The 18,677-nt window shown below is 51.0% G+C and overlaps 1 protein-coding gene across 1 annotated transcript in view; it reads right to left on the reverse strand.

Moving 5' to 3' along the window:
• Positions 1–8,359: 8,359 nt before the first annotated feature.
• Nova2 (NOVA alternative splicing regulator 2) overlaps positions 8,360–18,677 on the reverse strand; it is a 34,072-nt gene continuing 23,754 nt past the window's right edge. The window contains exons 3-4 of the mRNA XM_075990315.1: positions 18,415–18,581; positions 8,360–9,784 (exon numbers count right to left, since the gene is read on the reverse strand). Of these exons, the coding sequence (XP_075846430.1) occupies positions 8,702–9,784; positions 18,415–18,581 (1,250 nt within the window). The 3' untranslated portion in view covers positions 8,360–8,701. The remainder of the gene's footprint in view (positions 9,785–18,414; positions 18,582–18,677) is intronic.

Consider the following 18,677-nt stretch of genomic DNA (forward strand, 5'->3'; position numbering starts at 1 on the left):
AACCCTTCTGTGGCCATCCCAGTTCTCTTTTTTAGAGTGTTCTCCCCACAATTTTCCTTCATCTCTGTCTGGGAACATCACCTGCCTGTGCAGCCTCACTCCTACCAGCTAATACCTCACCTTGGTCCTGACCTCATCTTTCCTTCTCTTCTCCTGGACCAGAAAGATCAGAGTGTACCAAGGTTGGAACAGGTACACTATTAATTCCACAGCTGTGTATCAGAACTGACTGCGTGGTTACGACATGTAGTGCTCTTCCCCTCCCCCTAGCCAAGACTTTTGTAGACCAGGTTGGCCTTAGTTGAGGCTGTCCTTGAATTGAAAATCCTCTCTGCTTCACCTGGCAAATGCTGAGATTACAGCATTTATTTCTGCTTATATCTGGGTTTTTTGTTTGTTTTGGTTTTGACAGTGTAGCTATGTCTGGCCTGGAACTCTACTAGGTTGGCCTCAAACACAGAGGTCCAACTGCACGTGCCACTGAACCCACCTCCTACGTCTGCTTTTGACAGGATTTCTCTGTGTGACCTTGGCCTAGAACTAGCTCTGTAGGCCAGACTGGCCTTGAATTCAGACCTCCATTCGCCTCTGCCTTCCTTGTGCTAGGATTAAAGGTGCACCACCACCACCTGGTTTCTTGAACCTGCTCTGGGGATTGAACCTGGGAACTGAAGCAAAATAGGTGAGGGCTCTACCACTGAGCCACACCCCAGCCCCTCACTGGGGGATCCTAGGCAGGGGCTCTACCTGTGAGCCACACCCCAGGCCCTCACTGGGGGATTCTAGGCAGGGGCTCTACTACTGAGCCACACCCCCAGCCCCTCACTGGGGGATTCGAGGCAGGGGCTCTAACTCTGAGTTATATACTAGCCAAATTTATAACTTTGAAACAGCTTCTCACTAAGTTGTTCAAGCCATCCTTAAACTTGCTATGTAGCCCAGACAAGTCATGAATTTTCTCCCAACCTCCTCCCTCAGCCTCCCATCCCAGGTAGTTGAGATTATAGATCAGGACCACTCCACTCTGATATAAACGTTTGAGGGATGAAAAATGAATAAATGAATGAACCCTCCTCAAGCAGTTGATACTCATATTCAGGTCTGCCCTTCTCTTTAGTCCCATTGAGGTCTCTTACTTTGAGCTTCTGGCCTCTCTTTCCGCCCATCCTCTCTTCTCCTGGCTTTTCTCTTTTATAGCTGGAGGGTTTTCCAGTGATCACCTCGTGTTACCCACAGTATTGTTAGATGCTGGTGAGTGGACTCACACACAGGTAGTATCCTTACACGATATCCCTGGAGGTAAGTAGAGCTGTGAAGAGTGCTTTCCTCTTGTTGGAGACTGTGACCCAGAGAGGATGAGAGGTGTCCTGGGTCCCCCAGAATCAGAGCATGCACCCTACGCAACCTCCCTCAATCTGTTTTGACTTCGCATCAGATTTCTCTGCTTGGTATAGATTCACGGTTATCTCAAACATGTAGGTCATTAGTGTTAAGCGTTTACCCAGAGACTGCATCTGATCCATTCAGGAGAGGCATCATAAGACAAAGGAGCAGTGTGGGTTGGGAATGCGCTGTAGCTACCTCATACCCCTCAAGGCTAGCTTGTGATAGCAACCAGAAGCCCTCTTGGCTTTGTTGTCTTCTTTTTTCCTTGGCTTTCTGAGACAGGGTCTTGCAACCTAACTCAGCCTGGCTGGGAACTCATTGTATAGCTCAGGTTGGCCTCCAGCTCTCAGCAATACCCAAGCTGGCTTCCAGCTCTTGCCTCTCAACCCTCTTGCCTTATCCTCTCAGGGCTGGGATCACAAACATGCACCTCCATGCCTGGTGTCATCTTGGATTTTCTCAAGCCAGAGTTTCCCACACAAAACGCTGTTCAGGAATTGGGAACAGGTTCTGTGTTTGTCAGACTGACCCCCTGTGGCTGATGACCTGAAGCCCCCAAATTTGTTTTGTGTGTGTTGTGTGCCAGACTTAGGCTAAGAAAGAATTTGGATTCCAGTAGAACACACACTCCCTGAAGGCAGACATGTTTGGGTCTGTTTAGTTCATTTTTTCTAACTCTGGCACTTAGAACAGTGCCTTACACATAGCAGGTGCTTAATAAACTCTTTAAAAAGTGAAGGATGTATTAAATTCAAGCATAAACCATGGATGTAGAAATAACATTTAAAAAAATTTTCCATTCTACAGTTGGCAAGGTGGTGGCTCAGATGGGCAAAGTCTCAGGGATCTGAACTGGGGCCTCACAGGACTTCAAGCACCTGGCCCCGGGCTATTCTGGTGCTACTGGACTTGAGGAGCTGCTCCCTGTGTGGACATGGTGTCCAGGAGCCGTCTGTGGGTTCTGTGTATGTGTGGGTGGTGGTGACCCTGGTTCCGAGGACTGGACATTGAAACTGCAAGTTCAACCTTCAAACACTTCCTGTCTTTGGCCACGCTTACTCTCGGTCTCATTCACCCAGTTCAGAGAAAGCAACACACCCCTCCCTCCTCTGAGACCATCCTTAAGGGTCCCCCCTCCCCTAAATGCCCAGAGCCCTGGGTGGGGGATGCGGGAAAAGGGAGGGGGGAGAGTTGAGGATGAGGGTGGAGGTGCCGGGGAGGAGGGAGAGGGAAGGGGATGGGTTAAGAAGGCGTGTGTGATGCCAAGCAAAAAAGACAACATTAGACACAGATGCTGAGATGACGTTTATCGCGGCAAAAAAAGGTGAAGTCGCCGAGGGAGAACGGGTGGGGGGAGGGGTGTGGTGGGAGCAGGGAGTGGGTGGGTGGGGTCCATGGAAGCTAATACGTGGTGCACTAGGTCACACAACGGACACTGGGGGTGGGTGAGTGGTTGGGAGAGGTGGGCATGGCCCAGGCATGGCGATGGGGGGAAGGGGAGGAGAGTGCGGTGACCCCAGCCAAGAGCTTCTGGAGGTGGCGGAGAGGAAGTGGGCGGCGGCGCTGGTCGAAGAAGATGGAAGGAAATCAGTTAAGAGGGTTGAATGGAGAAACTGGAGGCATGGCCACTTCACTTCCCACCCTACCTCCAAATTGGAATGCAGCAGAGCGGCCGCAGGCAGGGGCCAGCCGCGGACTCGGACCTTTCCTTTAATGGTTGGAAAGGGACCCTAGATGTTCATCTGACTACCTCTTTGCAAGATAACACGCCTAGCAGAGGTTAACTTCAGGTCCCATGAAGGATTCAGCAGTCAGTTCTCCAAAGACAGCCTCATCCTCAAGGCCATTCTTTTCGCGCCAGTCTCCAACAGTTGAAGTGGAGGAGAGATTCAATTCTCAACTCCACCGAGGTTCTTCAGGGAGCTTGGAGGATGAACCCATTTCACAGATCTCGAGAACAGAGCCTTACTTTCCTGCCTCCGGTCGGGGGACCTGTGCACCCCAGGCCTGTCGGAGTTAATACTGTTATCTCAAAATCCTTAGCATTTTGGCGGGACACACCTTGGGCTTCTCCCAAATCGACCTGGGATGTGGACCATGCCTCCAGTAGCTGAGATGCCAACACAAATAAAAAAAGAAAAGGGAGAGAGAGAGAGAGAGAGAGAGAGAGAGAGAGAGAGAGAGAGAGAGAGAGAGGAGAGAGAGACTCCCCACGTCGCCTGGCTCAAACCAAGTACAAAAGTGACTATTTACAATGAAGGCGTGGGGAGTGGGTGGGGGCAACGGGGAGGACGGTCGGAGTGAGCGCTCGGCTGGGGAGGCCACGCCCCCTAGGCCCGCCTTTTAAAGGGTTCAAAGCCAAACAGCAAAGGTATATTTCTAGAGGATCCCTGGGCCCCCAGGGGAGGCGGATCCTAAGGGGTGAGGGATGGGGATGGGGGGCATGGGATGGGGAGGCATGGGCGCTGGGAGGAGATGGAGGAAAGGTAGCAACTGCCCCTAGCATCCCCCCTGGCCTCCCTGCCGGACACACAAGTTTTCCGTGGGATGAACACAGAAAGGGTTAATCAAAAGAGTTCGATGAGCGAGTCTGACGGTCGAGTGGGGCGGGCTGGAGCAATGAGGCCGCAGGTTCCAGTGGTGGCCGGTGGTGATGGAGTCACTTAGAAGATGAAAGGTTGGTGGTTTTGGGGAGTGGGAGGAGGGTTGGGGAGAGGGAGGAAGGAGGAGGGTCTCCCTATATTAGTTCTAAGGAGACGAATGTCCTAGACTGGCTGAAAAGGGGTTAAAAACCAACAGTCTTCACCACAACCACCACCACCCTCCACAGAGACCCTCCCTTCCGCCACTCAGCGAGGGGTCTAGGCCTCTGGTGAGAGTGGGGACCCGATGGACCGGACACACCAGCTGGGACATCAAGACCGCGCTGACTGTGGTGGAGAGGGCTCCCGACAGCAAGGCTGGGTGTCCAGACTCCACAGAGCGTAAACCAGGCTTCTCTGCCCCCGACCTGGGTATTGCAATTGGTGACAACCAATTCAGCTTTTGACGACGGCCGGCCTCGATTCCGGATGGCGCTTGGGGGCAGATGCATTGGGCACAGAGAAGGCCTGTTTGGCTGTCCGACAAGTGACAGGTGTGCAACCTAGTGAAGCATCTTGGACGCCTAGATTGCCACCTTCACCGCTGCTCTGGTGAACACTTTTGCAAATTAACCTTTTATCTTGGGCTCGAACAGCAAGAATCCATGCAAAGGGGAACCTCCTCTCCTCTGTCAAACAGCTGGAGACCAATCAACCATAAAATAATAAGAATGGCGCGGGTGGGGTGGGTGGCGGGATGTGACGGGACAGAGGACAGACGGACGGGTAGAAGAAACAGAAAGGAGTGGGATTCCAAGGGATTTGGTTGGCTAAGAGTGGAGAAAAAAATACCGCGGGAAAACAAGTGGTACCGTAATATTCCAAGTATAGGTTCCCAACCATCTGTAAGACGACTCCTGCCAAGCTCCTATAATTTCCACCTACAAGTCCAGTACAGAGATGGCAAAAATCACTGTCTTCTGATCCCTGCCCAGCTAATTATTGCGGCAAAATTTCCTCCTGACTAGGAGAGGGCAAAGATGATGATTGGGCAGGCTGGCTCAGAGCCTTGCCCGAGACAGGATGGAGAAGGTGAATTTGGCACTTTGGAACCCCTCTTGTTATAAGTGCTTTGAGGTCCCTCCCCAACAACCACCCCCTTGGGCCAGCAGAAGAGGATGGGGTCTGTTTCTCCCCCTCCCCAATTTCTATAGACTTGCCCAGAAAGAGGCAAAAGGGGTTTTCCTTGGCTGGTGGAATTTGGGGTAGGGGAATCCAAAAAAGTAGGGGTTAGTTGAAAATGAGTATTTTTTTTCTTTTTCTTTTTTTCTTATAAAGATTCTAAGAAAAACTCAGGGTGAGAGGAACGAGGAAGGGAACCCAATTTAGCTCAGCATCCGCAGGTGTTCTCTCTGCCTCTTAAGGGGCCTCCTCTAAGAGAGGTATTCTCCTCCCATGCATCAAAGATCCTCCCCCCCCACACCCCAGATCGGCTCAGTTCCAAGGAAGTTTGGCACTTTTTGATTTTAAAGGGGAAATGAAAGTGTTGAGAATTTAGGAGGGGAAGAAAACAGACAGACGAAGATAGAGACAGGACAGAGAACGGTGAGGGGACCACAGGAGGAAAACCCAGTGGGCCATAGGGAGCCAGAGAAATAGAGAAACGCTGGGGGAGGCTGGAGGGACGTGAGGAACAGGCAACACTTATTTACTAAGCACCTACTGGGTGCTGAAGAGTGGGGGTGCAAGGAGGCCGCTCAGATTCTTTGAGATCTGACTGGCTAATGGGTAGAGGAGGAGGCAATGGGTTTTGTTACTATTATTTTCAAAGTAATTCCCATCCCTGGTCCGCATCTGTGTCTGTCTGGACAAACTACAGCACAGGAAGATTGAGGTCAGACTGCAGAAGGGCTTTCAAGGGATAGGGAAGAGGATGGATGGAACTCCCCAGGGTAAAATGGGGGGAAGGTGTGTGGCTCCTCACGCAGCAATATGGTAAGTAGACCTCCTTCCTAAACTAGCAAACTACCTTTCGGATAGCCCGGGCTGGTGGGGTGAGGGATCCCCAAGAAATTAATAGGGACCGGCATGTCAGACACCCGAGAGGACGCTTTTCAGAGCTACGTCTGCGTGAGAGGAGTACAGAACCCAGACTCCAGCCAGCAGGCTCCCAGAAAGCAGGCCGTCTAGGGGAAGATGCAAATGAGTTGCAAATGGCCTTTCTGACCCACCCATCCATCCCAGATCTTGCTTCATCCCCACTCCTTCCCCTCCTCATAGGGCCTGAGGGCTTTACAGGGGGGATAGTCCAGCTAGATACATTACTACCCACATGCAGGTGGAGCTACTATGAAATACTGTAAGGTCATTTAAGAGGTGGAGGGGAGCAATGGCCCTGTGGGCCGCCCCCACCTCCAATCCCAACAGCCCCTAGCTGTAGAAGATATGTACAAAGTGGTATCAAGAATTGTTTTGGCACTAAAATCTCCATCTGGGCTCAGTGTGGAGATTAGGGGTAGGGGGCAGCAGCGATAAGAGGTGGGGGATGGGGTGTGTGTGAGGGAAGTGGGGCCTGCCCTTCACTGAGGAGATGAGGACATGGAAAAGTCACCCCAGTGCCCAAGCTTTAGCCTCCCATTCCGGTGGAAGAGCTGGGGGAGGGGGAGTCAGTGCGAGGTACCTCGAAGGCTATTGCTTTCTAGGGATTTTTCACATTTTGATTTGGGGGGTGGCTCTCTTGCACAGGGTAGGGGCCTCCCAGGCTTCAGCGGTAGGCATTGTCTGGGTGGCTTTTCTCCTCCGCTCATTTGTAGGGATAGAAATAAGGAGGCCAGTTATCCCCAAAGCCATGGAGGAGAGCAGGGTCTGGAAGACCTAGGAGGGCAGATGGAGGAGGGAGTGGGCATAGGGTACCCCTCCCCCCAGATGCTGATGATGGAACCAGGGTTCTGAGGACCCTGCTTGGGGTTGGAGGAACTGAAGGTGTTCTCCAACAGGGATGGGGAGATGGGTGAGAACAGGCATGTCTCAGCAATCCTAGCCTATAGGTTTTTCAGGCCCTGACATCTGTCTTTGGAGTAAATCAGAGCCACCATGCAAAGTGAGCCACTCCTAAACAACTCTCAGGGCATGGCTTGTCACATTTTCATCAGAATCTTCTAGTTCTTCAGAGCCTAAGGTTGAGCACACTGAACATTTCCGACCTAGCAAACACTGCTAACATCTACCAACTCCCTGGAAGCCACCAAGCCAATTGAATTCATCAGACCACTCAAGGCATTTCAGCCCAAGATACCCTAAGCTTTGCAAGGCTCACTTAACTCTACACCAGATCACACTGGCCTGACAGAGCCACCATACATTTGGCTCATCCATCAATGAAATGAAGCCACGTAGACACAGGCATGCACACAAAAGGCAGGAGTGGGAAAGGGAGGGGATCTTTAGCAGTCAGTTTCACTAGCTTCATCTCCCATGCGTGCCTGGCAAGGCAAGTTCAGGGATGGTAAATGTGGATGCAGATGACCCTGACAGTATTTTTTTTCCTCTTCAGAATCCTCCACATTAGATCCAAGTTCCATCCTTCAGTCTCTTTCTAGGGATTCCCTTCCCCCAGGGCCAACACCCACTAAAGAGTGTGGAAGGAGGAGGGGTATGAAGGGACTGGCCACTATCCAACTCAGGAAGCGCATGCTTCATCCCGATGATGCCACAGGAAGTGACCTCGAGATTCCATAGGAAGTACATGCCTTTGCCTCTGGCATCACGGAAGTGACCTTTTGGGAAGGGGTTTTGTTGTGACCTCACGGGATGTGATTTTTTTCTCACCAGTACAGGAAGCAGCCTCTGAGGAAATACTTCCTATGACATCATAGGGAGTTACTGGAAGCACCCCATAAATACTTGACATCACAACAGGGACCCTCGTTTCTCTAGGAAAAGCCACGAGAAGCCACAACGGCTGCTCCTGCGCCTCTCAACACCGCAGCTTACAGAACCTGAGGCATCCCACGGCTGGCATCATTTCCAGCAGGAACACATCTGCTTAAGGAAGAAAGTTCCACTTCCACCCGAGGGAGTACTGCAGGGAGATAGTGGAGCTTCGGAAACGTGGGACTCCTGGGGCGGAGCGGGGGGGGGGGGCCGCTATGTTCCAAACCCCTCTTTTCAGATCTGACTCCTGGATGGCTGCCTCTACTTGCGTCACTTTCCCAGGATCTGGAACTGCAATCAGAGAGGCAGGATGTTGTGTCTGGGGGAGGCACCTCATTCCAGGTGATCTGGAGGCTCCCTCCCCTCCTCCCATATGTCAACAAAAATCTTATAAAGGAGGGGGGAATCCTTATCAAAAAAAGAAGAAAAAGTTAAAAAGGAAAAAAAAGGAGGGAAAGAAAGAGAAAATAACGCTTTGTTTTCTATTAAAATCAACAAAATGCAATATATACAGATATCACATAGACCTGGACCCTGGGAGAGGCGGGTCAGGTCCAGTCAAGCACAGGGAGGGAGGGAGGAGGGGTCAGTTCAAGGCTGGAAAGGGGGCTCAAAAGCCCCCTCCCCAGCCGTCACTCAATCCTGCCTATGACTACCAGAACGGAGGGTGCAGCCAGGCCTACCCCAGCCCCATCCCAAGCCAAGCAGGAGTCACACCAAGCTGAAGTCTGGCGGGAGTTGGGAGAGGAGGAGGAGGAGGGAGGAGGAGCGGGAGGGGGTGGGGACGCACACCACAGGCCTCATCCCACTTTCTGTGGGTTTGAGGCCCTCACCCCCTGCTCGTAGGTGACCCGCTGGCTGATGAGGTATTGAGCGGCTTGCGTGGCCGCGGGGCTGCCCGTGATGGTGACCCGCCGGTTCCGCGTGCCGGGCAGGAACTCGCCCTTCTTGGAGATCTGGATGCGCGCACCCGTCAGCTCCTGGTACTCCACCAGCGTCTTGCCCCCTTTGCCCAGGATGGCCCCCACCAGGTTCTCGGGCACCGCGATCTCCACCAGCTCCTTGGCGCTCTCGGCCGCCAGCTTCTCGGCCGTCAGGAAGCCGCCGGCAGCCCCGGCCGCAGCCGCGGCGGCCACCAGGGGCGCGCCCCCCGCTCCAGCCGCGCCCCCCGCGCCCGCACCGAGGTAGCCATTGGCGGCCGCGGCCAGCGCGAAGGAGCCCAGCGCTCCAGGGGGCGGCGGCGGCGGCGGTGCTGCCCCCGCTCCCGGCCCCGCCCCGGCGTCGCCCGCGTAGGACGCCAGGAGGTTGGCAGCGGCGGCGGCGGCGGGGTTGGCGCCCGCGGCCACAGCGGCCAGGACGCCCGAGGCGGCGGCCGAGTTGAGGCCAAGGCTGAGCGAGTTGGTGTTGTAGCCGTAGCTGGCCAGCGTGTTGAGCGCCGTGCTGATGGCCAGCAGGTCGGTGCCGGAGAAGGCGGGCAGCGCGGCGGGGAAGGCGCCCACGCCCGCCAACCCTGCGGGGCCAAGCAGACCCGAGGCGGCAGCGGCAGAGGCGGCGGCCGCGGCGGGCAGCACATCTGCCGGGCTGGCGTAGGGCGAGCCGGTGGGGTTGGAGTTGGCCACGGGCCCCGCCACGTTGGCGTAGCTGATGTTGAGGCAGCTGCTGCTCTGCGGGTCTTCCTGTACCTTCTGCACGATGGCGCTCACGGCCTTGTGCACCTGCTCGGGCTCGCCGCTCACGGTCACCACGCGCTCCTGTAGGTTGATGCCCTCGGGCTTCTGCGACAGCTGCACCCAGGCGCCGGATTGTTCCATCACCGCCTTCACGGTCGCTCCCCCCTTACCGATGATCAGTCCCGCCGTGCTGTTGGGGACGATGAGCTTAGCCTGCGTGGGGGAGAAAGAGAGAGTCTGCGCGGGGGAGAACGGGGCGCGCAGCCGTCTCAAATCCATTTTTTTTTATGTTTTATCTTTCTTCCAGGGTCCGTCATCAGGCCCACTGCAGTCCCCTGATAAACGTCAGGATAGCCCTACTGGTTCCTAAAGGAAAATTTGGAAATACCCGGCAGGGTGTAGTGCTGCCTGCCTGTAATCGCAGCACTCCAGGGGATGGAGGCAGGAGGATGCTAAGTTTGAAGTCAGCCTGAGCTATATATACATAAGCAAGACCCCATCTCAGGGGAAAACAAACAAACAAACAAAATTCCAGAGTTTAGGAGTCCCTCAGCCACCCTGCCCCACGTCCCTAGGACGGCTAATGTCACCTCTTCCGTGGCAGGTAAAGGTTTATTAATGGTGTAAACATTGGGAGCCCATCTGTGTCTGCCTCAAGCCTGCGCCTCCCCTCCCAACTTCTGTCCTTGTGTGCTCTGGCGCCTAGTCTCCCCCAAAGCTTCAAATCTTTACAAATTTCTCTCCCTTCCTTTCCCCCTCCCATTTCCTCTTCTCTCCCCTCTTCAGCTTAGGCTGGCTTGGAACTCATGATCCTCCTGCCTCATCCTCCCTGTCAATTTCCTCCTCAAACTCTTAGATCACAGTCCATACCTCAAAATCCGACCAGGGCCTCAGAACGTGTTTGTGATTGGAGGCACAGTTTTGTTGTTTTTTTTAAAGGTTAGCAAGGTTTTGAATATCTGTAGTTGTGGCACACCCAGTATGCTCAGAGGATCAGGAGTTCAAGAATAGCCCGGACTCCATGGTGTGTTCTGGGCTAGCCTGGCCTACACTGTGAGACTTTCAAAACAAACCCAAAAAACCAAAAGAAGTCTGGGGATCCCTCTGTGACTGTGACTGTATTGCTTTCTGGAGTCTGGGTGTGAACTGTGGTGACATCATCATTTTTTTTTCAGTGTGGTCCCACCTGAATATTTACATGTTAAAATTCTCCTCACAACAAATTGCTTCCTTTTATTTCTCTTGTATTTAGTTTCTTCCCCATCTTTATTTTGTTTTAAGATAGAGTCTTACTGATATCTTTGGACTTGCTGTGTAGACCAGGCTGGCTTTGAATTCACAGAGATCTGTCTGCTTCTGCCACACCAGTGCTCAACTATACACACCTCTTCTACGGTTTGTTTAATTGTGTGTGTGTGTGGAGGTCAGCGGGCACTCACCCCGCTGTGTTCACCTTTCTATGCGGGTTTCACAGCTGGAGCTCCGGCTGTCAGCCTCGTAGGGCCAGTGCTTTGACTACTAAGCCCTCTACGTGGCCCAGTCTTCCGTATTTTAAAAAGTTGCGTGAGAACAACATGTGAGGTGGATCCATGTACTGGAATAGTACTAGGAATAAATACATACGAAGTACTGACATAGCACTTGCTATAACATGGATGCTCTTAGAAAACAGTAAGTGAAAAAGGCCAGACGTAAAAGGTCACGTGGTTTCATTTACATGGCTGTCTGGAATATGCAAATCCACACTGACAGAAATTGGTTAGGGAGCTGGAGACTGGTTCAGAGGTTAAGAACACTTGCTGCTCTTTCAGAGGACTGAAGTTTGGCTCCCATCAGGGGCCTCACAACTGCCTATAACTCCAGCCCCAGGGGCTCCAACACCTCTGGTCCCCATAGACACCTGCATTCATATGCACATATCTGTGTGCAGAACACAGACCTATATGTAATCAAAAAATAAAAAAAATATATATTTTTTTTGGTTTTTTGAGACAGGGTTTCTCTGTGAGCTTCTAGTTTTGGTAATAGACTCTCAAGGGTTTCCTCAGGCAGAGAGCAATGGAGGAAGACACCCAATTTTCTGCTATGGCCTTTGCTCACATGAAACATAAAAAACCTGGTTAGTGGGTGCCAGAGTTAGGAGACAGGGCTTGGAGTGACAGCTCCATAAATAGTGGAAATATTCTGGAATTTGATGGTGGCTCTGGTTAGCTACATATTCTTCCACTTAAAAAATATATCTATGGGTGTTTTGCTTTTATGTATGTATGTGTATCGTGCTGTGTGCCCTGGTGCCTGCAGAGGCTAGAAGAAGGTATCAGATCTGGACTGGAGTTTACAGATGGCTGTGAACAGCCATGTATGAGTGCTGAGAATCAAACCTAGATCCTCTGTAAGAGCAGCTACTGCTCTTAACTGCTCAGCCATCTCTCCAGCTCCCTAGATTTGTTTTTAAGACATGGTTTCATATAGTCCAGGCTGGCCTGGAATTCACTATGTATCTGAGGACAATCTTGGGTTTCTGATCCTCCTGCCTCCACTTCCTGAGTTCTGGGATTGCAGGCTTACGTCACCACACCCTGCTTGATTTTATATTCTATGACTGTATTTCTACTAGTGTCCAGATCGGGAAAATCTGCAGACACAGAAAGCAGGTTAGTGGAGGTAGGTTAGTGGAGGGAGAAGAAAAAAAATAGTTGGGGAGGGATCAAGGTTTCTTTAGAGAGTTGGTGAGATGGCTCAGTGAATAAAGGCATTTGCCGCTAAGCCTGAGGACCTGAGTTCAGTCCCCGGGACCCACATGGTGGAAGGAGAGAGAGAACCAATGATCATAAACACACATACTCTTTTGTCCAATAAATGAGTAAGTGTAGAAATGTGTTTTGAGGGTTTCATTTGGAAGCTAGACATATTGGCATATGACTGACATTCAAGGACTTCAGTGCTGTGTAGGATCATGAGTTCAAGGGTAGCCTGAGCTATGCAGTGAAACTTCATCTCAAAACAAAGCAAAGCAAAACTAATCAAGTACAAACAAAAACTCAGCAAAATGTAACAAGGGCTGGAGAGATGGCTTGGAGGTTAAGAGCACTGCCTGCTCTTTCAGAGGTCATGAGTTCAATTCTCAGTAACTATATGGTGGCTCACAACCATCTGTAATGTGTTCTGGTTCCTTTTTCTAGCGTGCATTGCAGCCATAAATGGAGGCAGAACACTGTATACATAATAAATAAATAAATCTTAAAAAAACAAAACAAAATAACAGTAAGACAATTTTAACTGGGCATGATGATTTGGGAGGCAGAGGGAATGGATCTGCATGAGTCCAGCCAGCCCGGTCTATATAGTGATTCCCTGTCTTTAAAAAAGAACTTAAAAAAAAGATTAATTTGGAAGGTGAGAAAGTGTTCTAAAACTGACTGGCGGTAGATGCACATCTCTATGTATATGCTTTGAGCTGCCCTGTTTGGTCTGGTAGTGGACATTCAACCCAGGGTTTCACACATGCTAGGCGGGTGCTCTGACACTGTCTGACACTGACCTACACCCCAGCTTTCCTTATTACGCTCTTGACAGAGAGTCTCCCTGAGTTGCCCAATCTACCCTTGAACACCCTCTTTAGACCCTCCTGCCCCCCCCTCTGTCTCTCTCTCTGTCTCTCTCCTTCTTTTTCCCTTTAGTCTACTTGACAGGTGCTGGAGTCATCTGGGAAGAGGGAACCTCAGTTGAAAAAAATGCCTCTGGCAGACTGGCCTGAAGGCAAGCCTGTGAGACAGTCTTTGATTAATGATTGATGTGGGAAGTCCAGCCCACTGTGGGTGGTGCCACCCCTGGGCAAGTTAAGTAAGCCATGGGGAGCAAGCCAGTAAATTGCGTTCCTCCATGGTTTCTGCTTTAATTCCTCCTGTCAAATTCGTGCCTTGGCTTCCTCTGATGGTGGACTGAAACTTGTATGCCAAATAAACCCTTCCTTCCCCAAACTGTTTTTGGCCAATGTTTTTTTTTTTTTTAACACAGCAATAGAATCCTGAGTAAAACACAATGAAACTGCTAAGTCATCTAAAATTATATTTTGACCTTTTATAAGGATTTTTTGTTTAATGTGCGTCACAGTGCAAGGGCACTATTTGTAGGAGTCTCATGATCGTCCTGTGATGGAGGAAGGTCATTGGTTAAAAAAATAAACTGCTTGGCTGGCCCTCATAGGTTAGAACATAGGTGGGTGGAGTAAGCAGAACAGAATGCTGGGAGGAAGAGGAAGTGAGCTCACACTCGACGGCTCTCCTCTCAGGGGCAGACACCTCAGGAGAGAGGCCATGCCCTACTCCCGGGCAGACACACACGATGAAGCTCCGACCCAGGATGGACGTAGGCTAGAATCTTCCCAGTAAGACCGATGCTCACAGATTATTAGAGATGGGTTGATCGGGATATCAGAATTAGCCAGTAAGGGCTAGAGCTAAAGGGCCAAGCAGTGTTTAAATGAAACAATTTGTGTGTTGTTATTTCGGGGCATAAGCTAGCAGGCGGCCGGGGTGCTGGGGATGTAGCCCCGCCGCTCTTATTACTACAGTCCTGGGGATCCAACTCAGGTGGTCAGACTGGGCAGTGAGAGCCTTTACTGGCTGAGCCATCTTGCCAACCCAAACTGGCCAAATCTAACACATGTTATACAGCTACCATGTATCTCCACGTCAAAAGACTAGAAAGAAAGATTTGAACATTTCCACTGTAAAGAAAGGAAAGGCAGGCATAGTATCCCATATCTGTAATCTTAGCACTCGGGGAGCTGAGGCAGGAGGATAACTGAGAGTTCCAGGCCAGCCTGGGTTATGTAGCGAGCTACAGGCTAGTCCAAGATACAGAGTGAGACTCTACCTCAAGACCAAAACAGACAAAAGAAGACAGAATAGCGGCAAAACTCACACAACACAAAACAGACACAAGAAGAGAGAAGAGCAGCAAAACTCACACGAGACAAACCCCCACGAAGCTGGCAGCCGCCTTCAGGACGGGATTAGAGCACCACAGAATTTGACATCCGTGGGGTAGACTCACAGAGTCCTGAAATACATCCTTGAAGAGGCAAAGCTGGGCCAGTGAGATGGTTCCCTGGGAAATGGCGGTGCTGCCAAGGCTGAGAAACCTGAGTTAGAGCTCCAAAACCCACATGGGGGGCGGAGAGAGGGAGCAGGAGAGGGGAAGGAAGGGGGACAGAGGGAAAGAGGAGGGAGGGAGATGGAGGGAGAGAACAAGAACTGATACCCTCAAATTGTCCCCTGACCTCCACATGTGGTCACAGCATGAACATCGCACACACAATAAATGTGAAAAGAATTTTAAAAGGCAGGTACCAAAAGAAAGGGGGGGGGGGAAGAAAAAGAAAAAAGGTACCAAATCTCAGAATAACAATATATGCTCAGAAAAAGACTTTTTTAAAAAAAGTTTTCTGAGTCAGGGGTCTTGCTACATGAGATCCTCCTGCCTCAGCATCCCAGGTGCTGGGATTACAGGTGGTACCCGACGTGCCTAGAATCTTGGAGTCATAGAGCACACACCGTCCTGGAGGTGGGCTGAGAGGCCAGGAGAACTCTTGTTATTTGCCTCTGGGATTTACAAGCTTATGGAAAATTCCAAACAGAACCACCAAGGACAGACAGCCCGGCAGTGGCAGCCAACACTTGCCAGGCATTTTCTGAAAAGTTTTGTATGGCAGCTGAGCCTGGTGGCTTATGCCTGCAAGCCAGCACTTTCAAAGCTAAGACAGAAAGATCCACCCTGAGTTTGAGGCCACCTCGAGCAACATAGGGATTCCAGGCCAGCCTGGGCTATAAAGTGAGACCTTGTGTCAAAATAAAGTAATAAAAACATAAAAATAATAAACTAAGAATGGGATCAACCTTTGAAAGCAGCTTCCTGAGAATCATAGCTTCTTTTGAGATGTCTGCAAGATGTGGAAATGGTTTGTGCTCCCCAGGAGAAGAACGGGGGAAGACTGATCATGGGCATTCTTGTCCCTGTTAAGAGGGTTTGCCCCTCAGAGGGACACAGCCCTCAATGCTTTTTAGTCCCTTCCTGAATCTTGAAAACATTTGCACGTGCAGCCCTGGGTGGATGTAGCTGCTGTGCCATAACAGAAGAGAAACGGAGACCTGCAGAAACAGAGGCAAACACACCTAATGCAGCAAGTCCGAAGTAGCAAAGGGATGGATGGAGGTCCTGATTAAAACACGTCCTAAAACGGGTCGGTGAGGAGGCTCAGTGGGTTAAAGTGCTTGCTTCGCCTGGCCTGACTACTTGAGTGTTATCCCTGGAACCCACGTGGTGGAAAGAGAAACCAACTTCCACAAGATGCCCTCTGACCTACACACACACGCACACACACACGTACAAACACGCACACACACACACATGCACACTACACACACGCACAAACGCATGCACGCAAAAGCACGCATGCACACACGCACGCATGCATGCACACACGCACACCACACACGCATAAACACACGCACGCACGCATGCACACACATGCACGCACGCATGCACATACATGCACACATGCACACCACACACGCACAAACATGCACGCACACATGCACACACACGCACGCACACACACACGCACGTGCACGCACGCACACGCACGCACACGCACGCACACACACGCTGCATGGGAGGAACTGCTGTAACGGGATTGAGACTGTAGATCAGTTGGTAGATTTCATTCTTGGCATGCACAAAGTTCTGGACTGAATTTCTAGCACTATTTAGACAGGATATGGGGGTGCACATCTGTAAGTCCAGCACTCAGGAGGCGGGTGATAGTCGCATTGGCTACCTAGTGAATCTGAGGCCAACCTTAATTTCCAAAAATTGCCCTACGTTCGAAAAAGAAAAAAGAAGGTTTTGACTCAGTGAAAACATCAAGGATGGAGTCTGAATCTCTAGCGCCTCCTAAAAGGCAGACCGAGGGAGACACCGATGTAACTTCGGCAGCCCCCCACGCATATGCACATGTGTGTGTGCACCTGTACACATGCGAACTAATCCATATACACAAGCACATCACACAATGTGCTAAAAAGCAAAAGGGAAAAAAGCCACGTATGGTGTCTCTGGCCTCTAATCCTAGCACACAGAAGCCTGAGGCAGGTGGACCACTGAGTTCAAGGCTAGTGTTGGCTACAGTATGGGTCTTGTCTCAAAACAAAAGCCAGAGCAGCTACCATTTTGTTATGCTATGTAGCCCAAGATATCCTGAATCTTCCTCCATCTTCCTGCCTCCACCACCTCAATGCCAGAATACAATGGACCACCATGCCCAGTGCATTTTGTTAGAACTTTCTATGCATTAGGCATCCACATAAATGTTTTTCACACACCAGTGTGTTAACCACCATTCACAAATCTATACCATGATAAATCTCATTTTACAAATGTGGAAAACCAGGCAAGGAGCAGTCACAATCTTTTCATCTGCTCAGGGTCACAAAACTAGTAGGGAAAAACAGGATTCAACTTAAATGTGACTTCACAGCCTGGGTCTCCAGCCACTCACTCTTTCATTGACGCCTCGGGATGACAAGATAAAGGATAGATCCTGGTTCTGCAATCTTCTGACTGTCCTGTGCAGCTGTAAGGCCTAAATTGTACTGATCCCATTTCCCACGCAACATCCACAAACACTCGATGAATCCCACTCCCTTGTGACCACCACTAAAGCGGAGGAAAGGGGCCGTTCCTGTCTCTCTAAACTGTGTAGAATTCACCCTCTGTTGGGTGTGAAAGCTTTTTGGAGAGACCTGGTGGGGCGCTAGGAGCCCGGCGTCTTCAGCACCAAGGACAGCAGCCGTGCGCAAGAAGCCTCAAGCAGGCAACATTTTTTTTTTTTTTTTTGGTGGGCAGAGGTCACTAGGAACGTGTTCCTACAGGGCTCTCCGCCCACTATGTCCCCCAGGATTTGGGAGAATTCAGGTTTATGTCTCTTCAATACCGGAGCTGAAAAATCCCAGTATCTTAAAACAAAGCCTTTGCTTTCTAGATGGAATTGAAGGAGCTCTAGCAGGCGCACTACTAGCCGGCGTTGGACACTTCTCCTTTGTGTCAAGAGCTCGTGTATACGGGGATGAAGGGAAAACCCGGAGCGCTAGTATCTATCCCTGCGTCCTTCTCTCACCCCCTCCTCCGACTGGGTCAGGGTCTCAAAAAACAAAAACAAACGAAAAACCCAAGACCGCAAATCAGGAGTTCTATCCCAAAAGCCCACTGGTCCCAGGCGCCATATCGTCATGGCAACTGGAGAGGCTCAGGAAACCATTGGTCCGCTCTCTGCCACACCCCTTACACCACCGCTTCCTGGTAACTAAGGCAACCAAGAGGCTGCCTTCTCGTCTCCATCCTTTCTAGACGAGTGGGTAGGACGGGGACCGGCTCCTCTCTTTCGCTAAGCAAAGCACTACATCCCCATAATGGGTATTAGGGAGGAGGAAGATAAAGAGGCTGATTCTAAAATTCTGGAAGGGCTGGGCTATCACTGAAGTCACTTCCGGTGAACACAGGAAGTAGGAGGCAGGTTGCTTTGAGAGACAAGGGTGGAAAGGAAAGGAGCTGGAGTGTCTCCGGAAGGATGGATGAATGGGAGTGCCAGCCTTGATCTTCAATCCCTCTGAATCCAGCCCACTCCTAGGAGTGGAGAGCCCTTTCTAGACGATTACAGCTGACTTCCGAGTATTAACCACTAGCAGGCAGGCGTTTGACAGACGTTATCAGATCTTTTACAGAACCCACTGTGCAGGCACCTCACCAGCGTTACAGAAACCCACTGTCATTTCCCAGCTGACCTGCTTGGCTCTGTCGGGGTTCATCGTGGTTTGGGGTTGAAGAATGTTGACCACCTCGGGCTTGGTCATCGCTTGAGGGATTTCTCGGACCTTCTCTGCGATAAAGCTGTGAACAGCATTCAAGGCCTCTGCCGTGCCCTGTACTAGGCATACCCGTTCTGTAGTTCCTGTTTAGCAAGGGACAGAGGGGAACACACACATCAGACAGCAATGGAGACATTCCTGACAGACTGGCCCCATTTCACGGAAAGGGAAAGCCAAAG

This window comes from Microtus pennsylvanicus, chromosome 1, assembly GCF_037038515.1.
Source record: "Microtus pennsylvanicus isolate mMicPen1 chromosome 1, mMicPen1.hap1, whole genome shotgun sequence".
In the NCBI taxonomy this organism is placed as follows: domain Eukaryota; kingdom Metazoa; phylum Chordata; class Mammalia; order Rodentia; family Cricetidae; genus Microtus; species Microtus pennsylvanicus.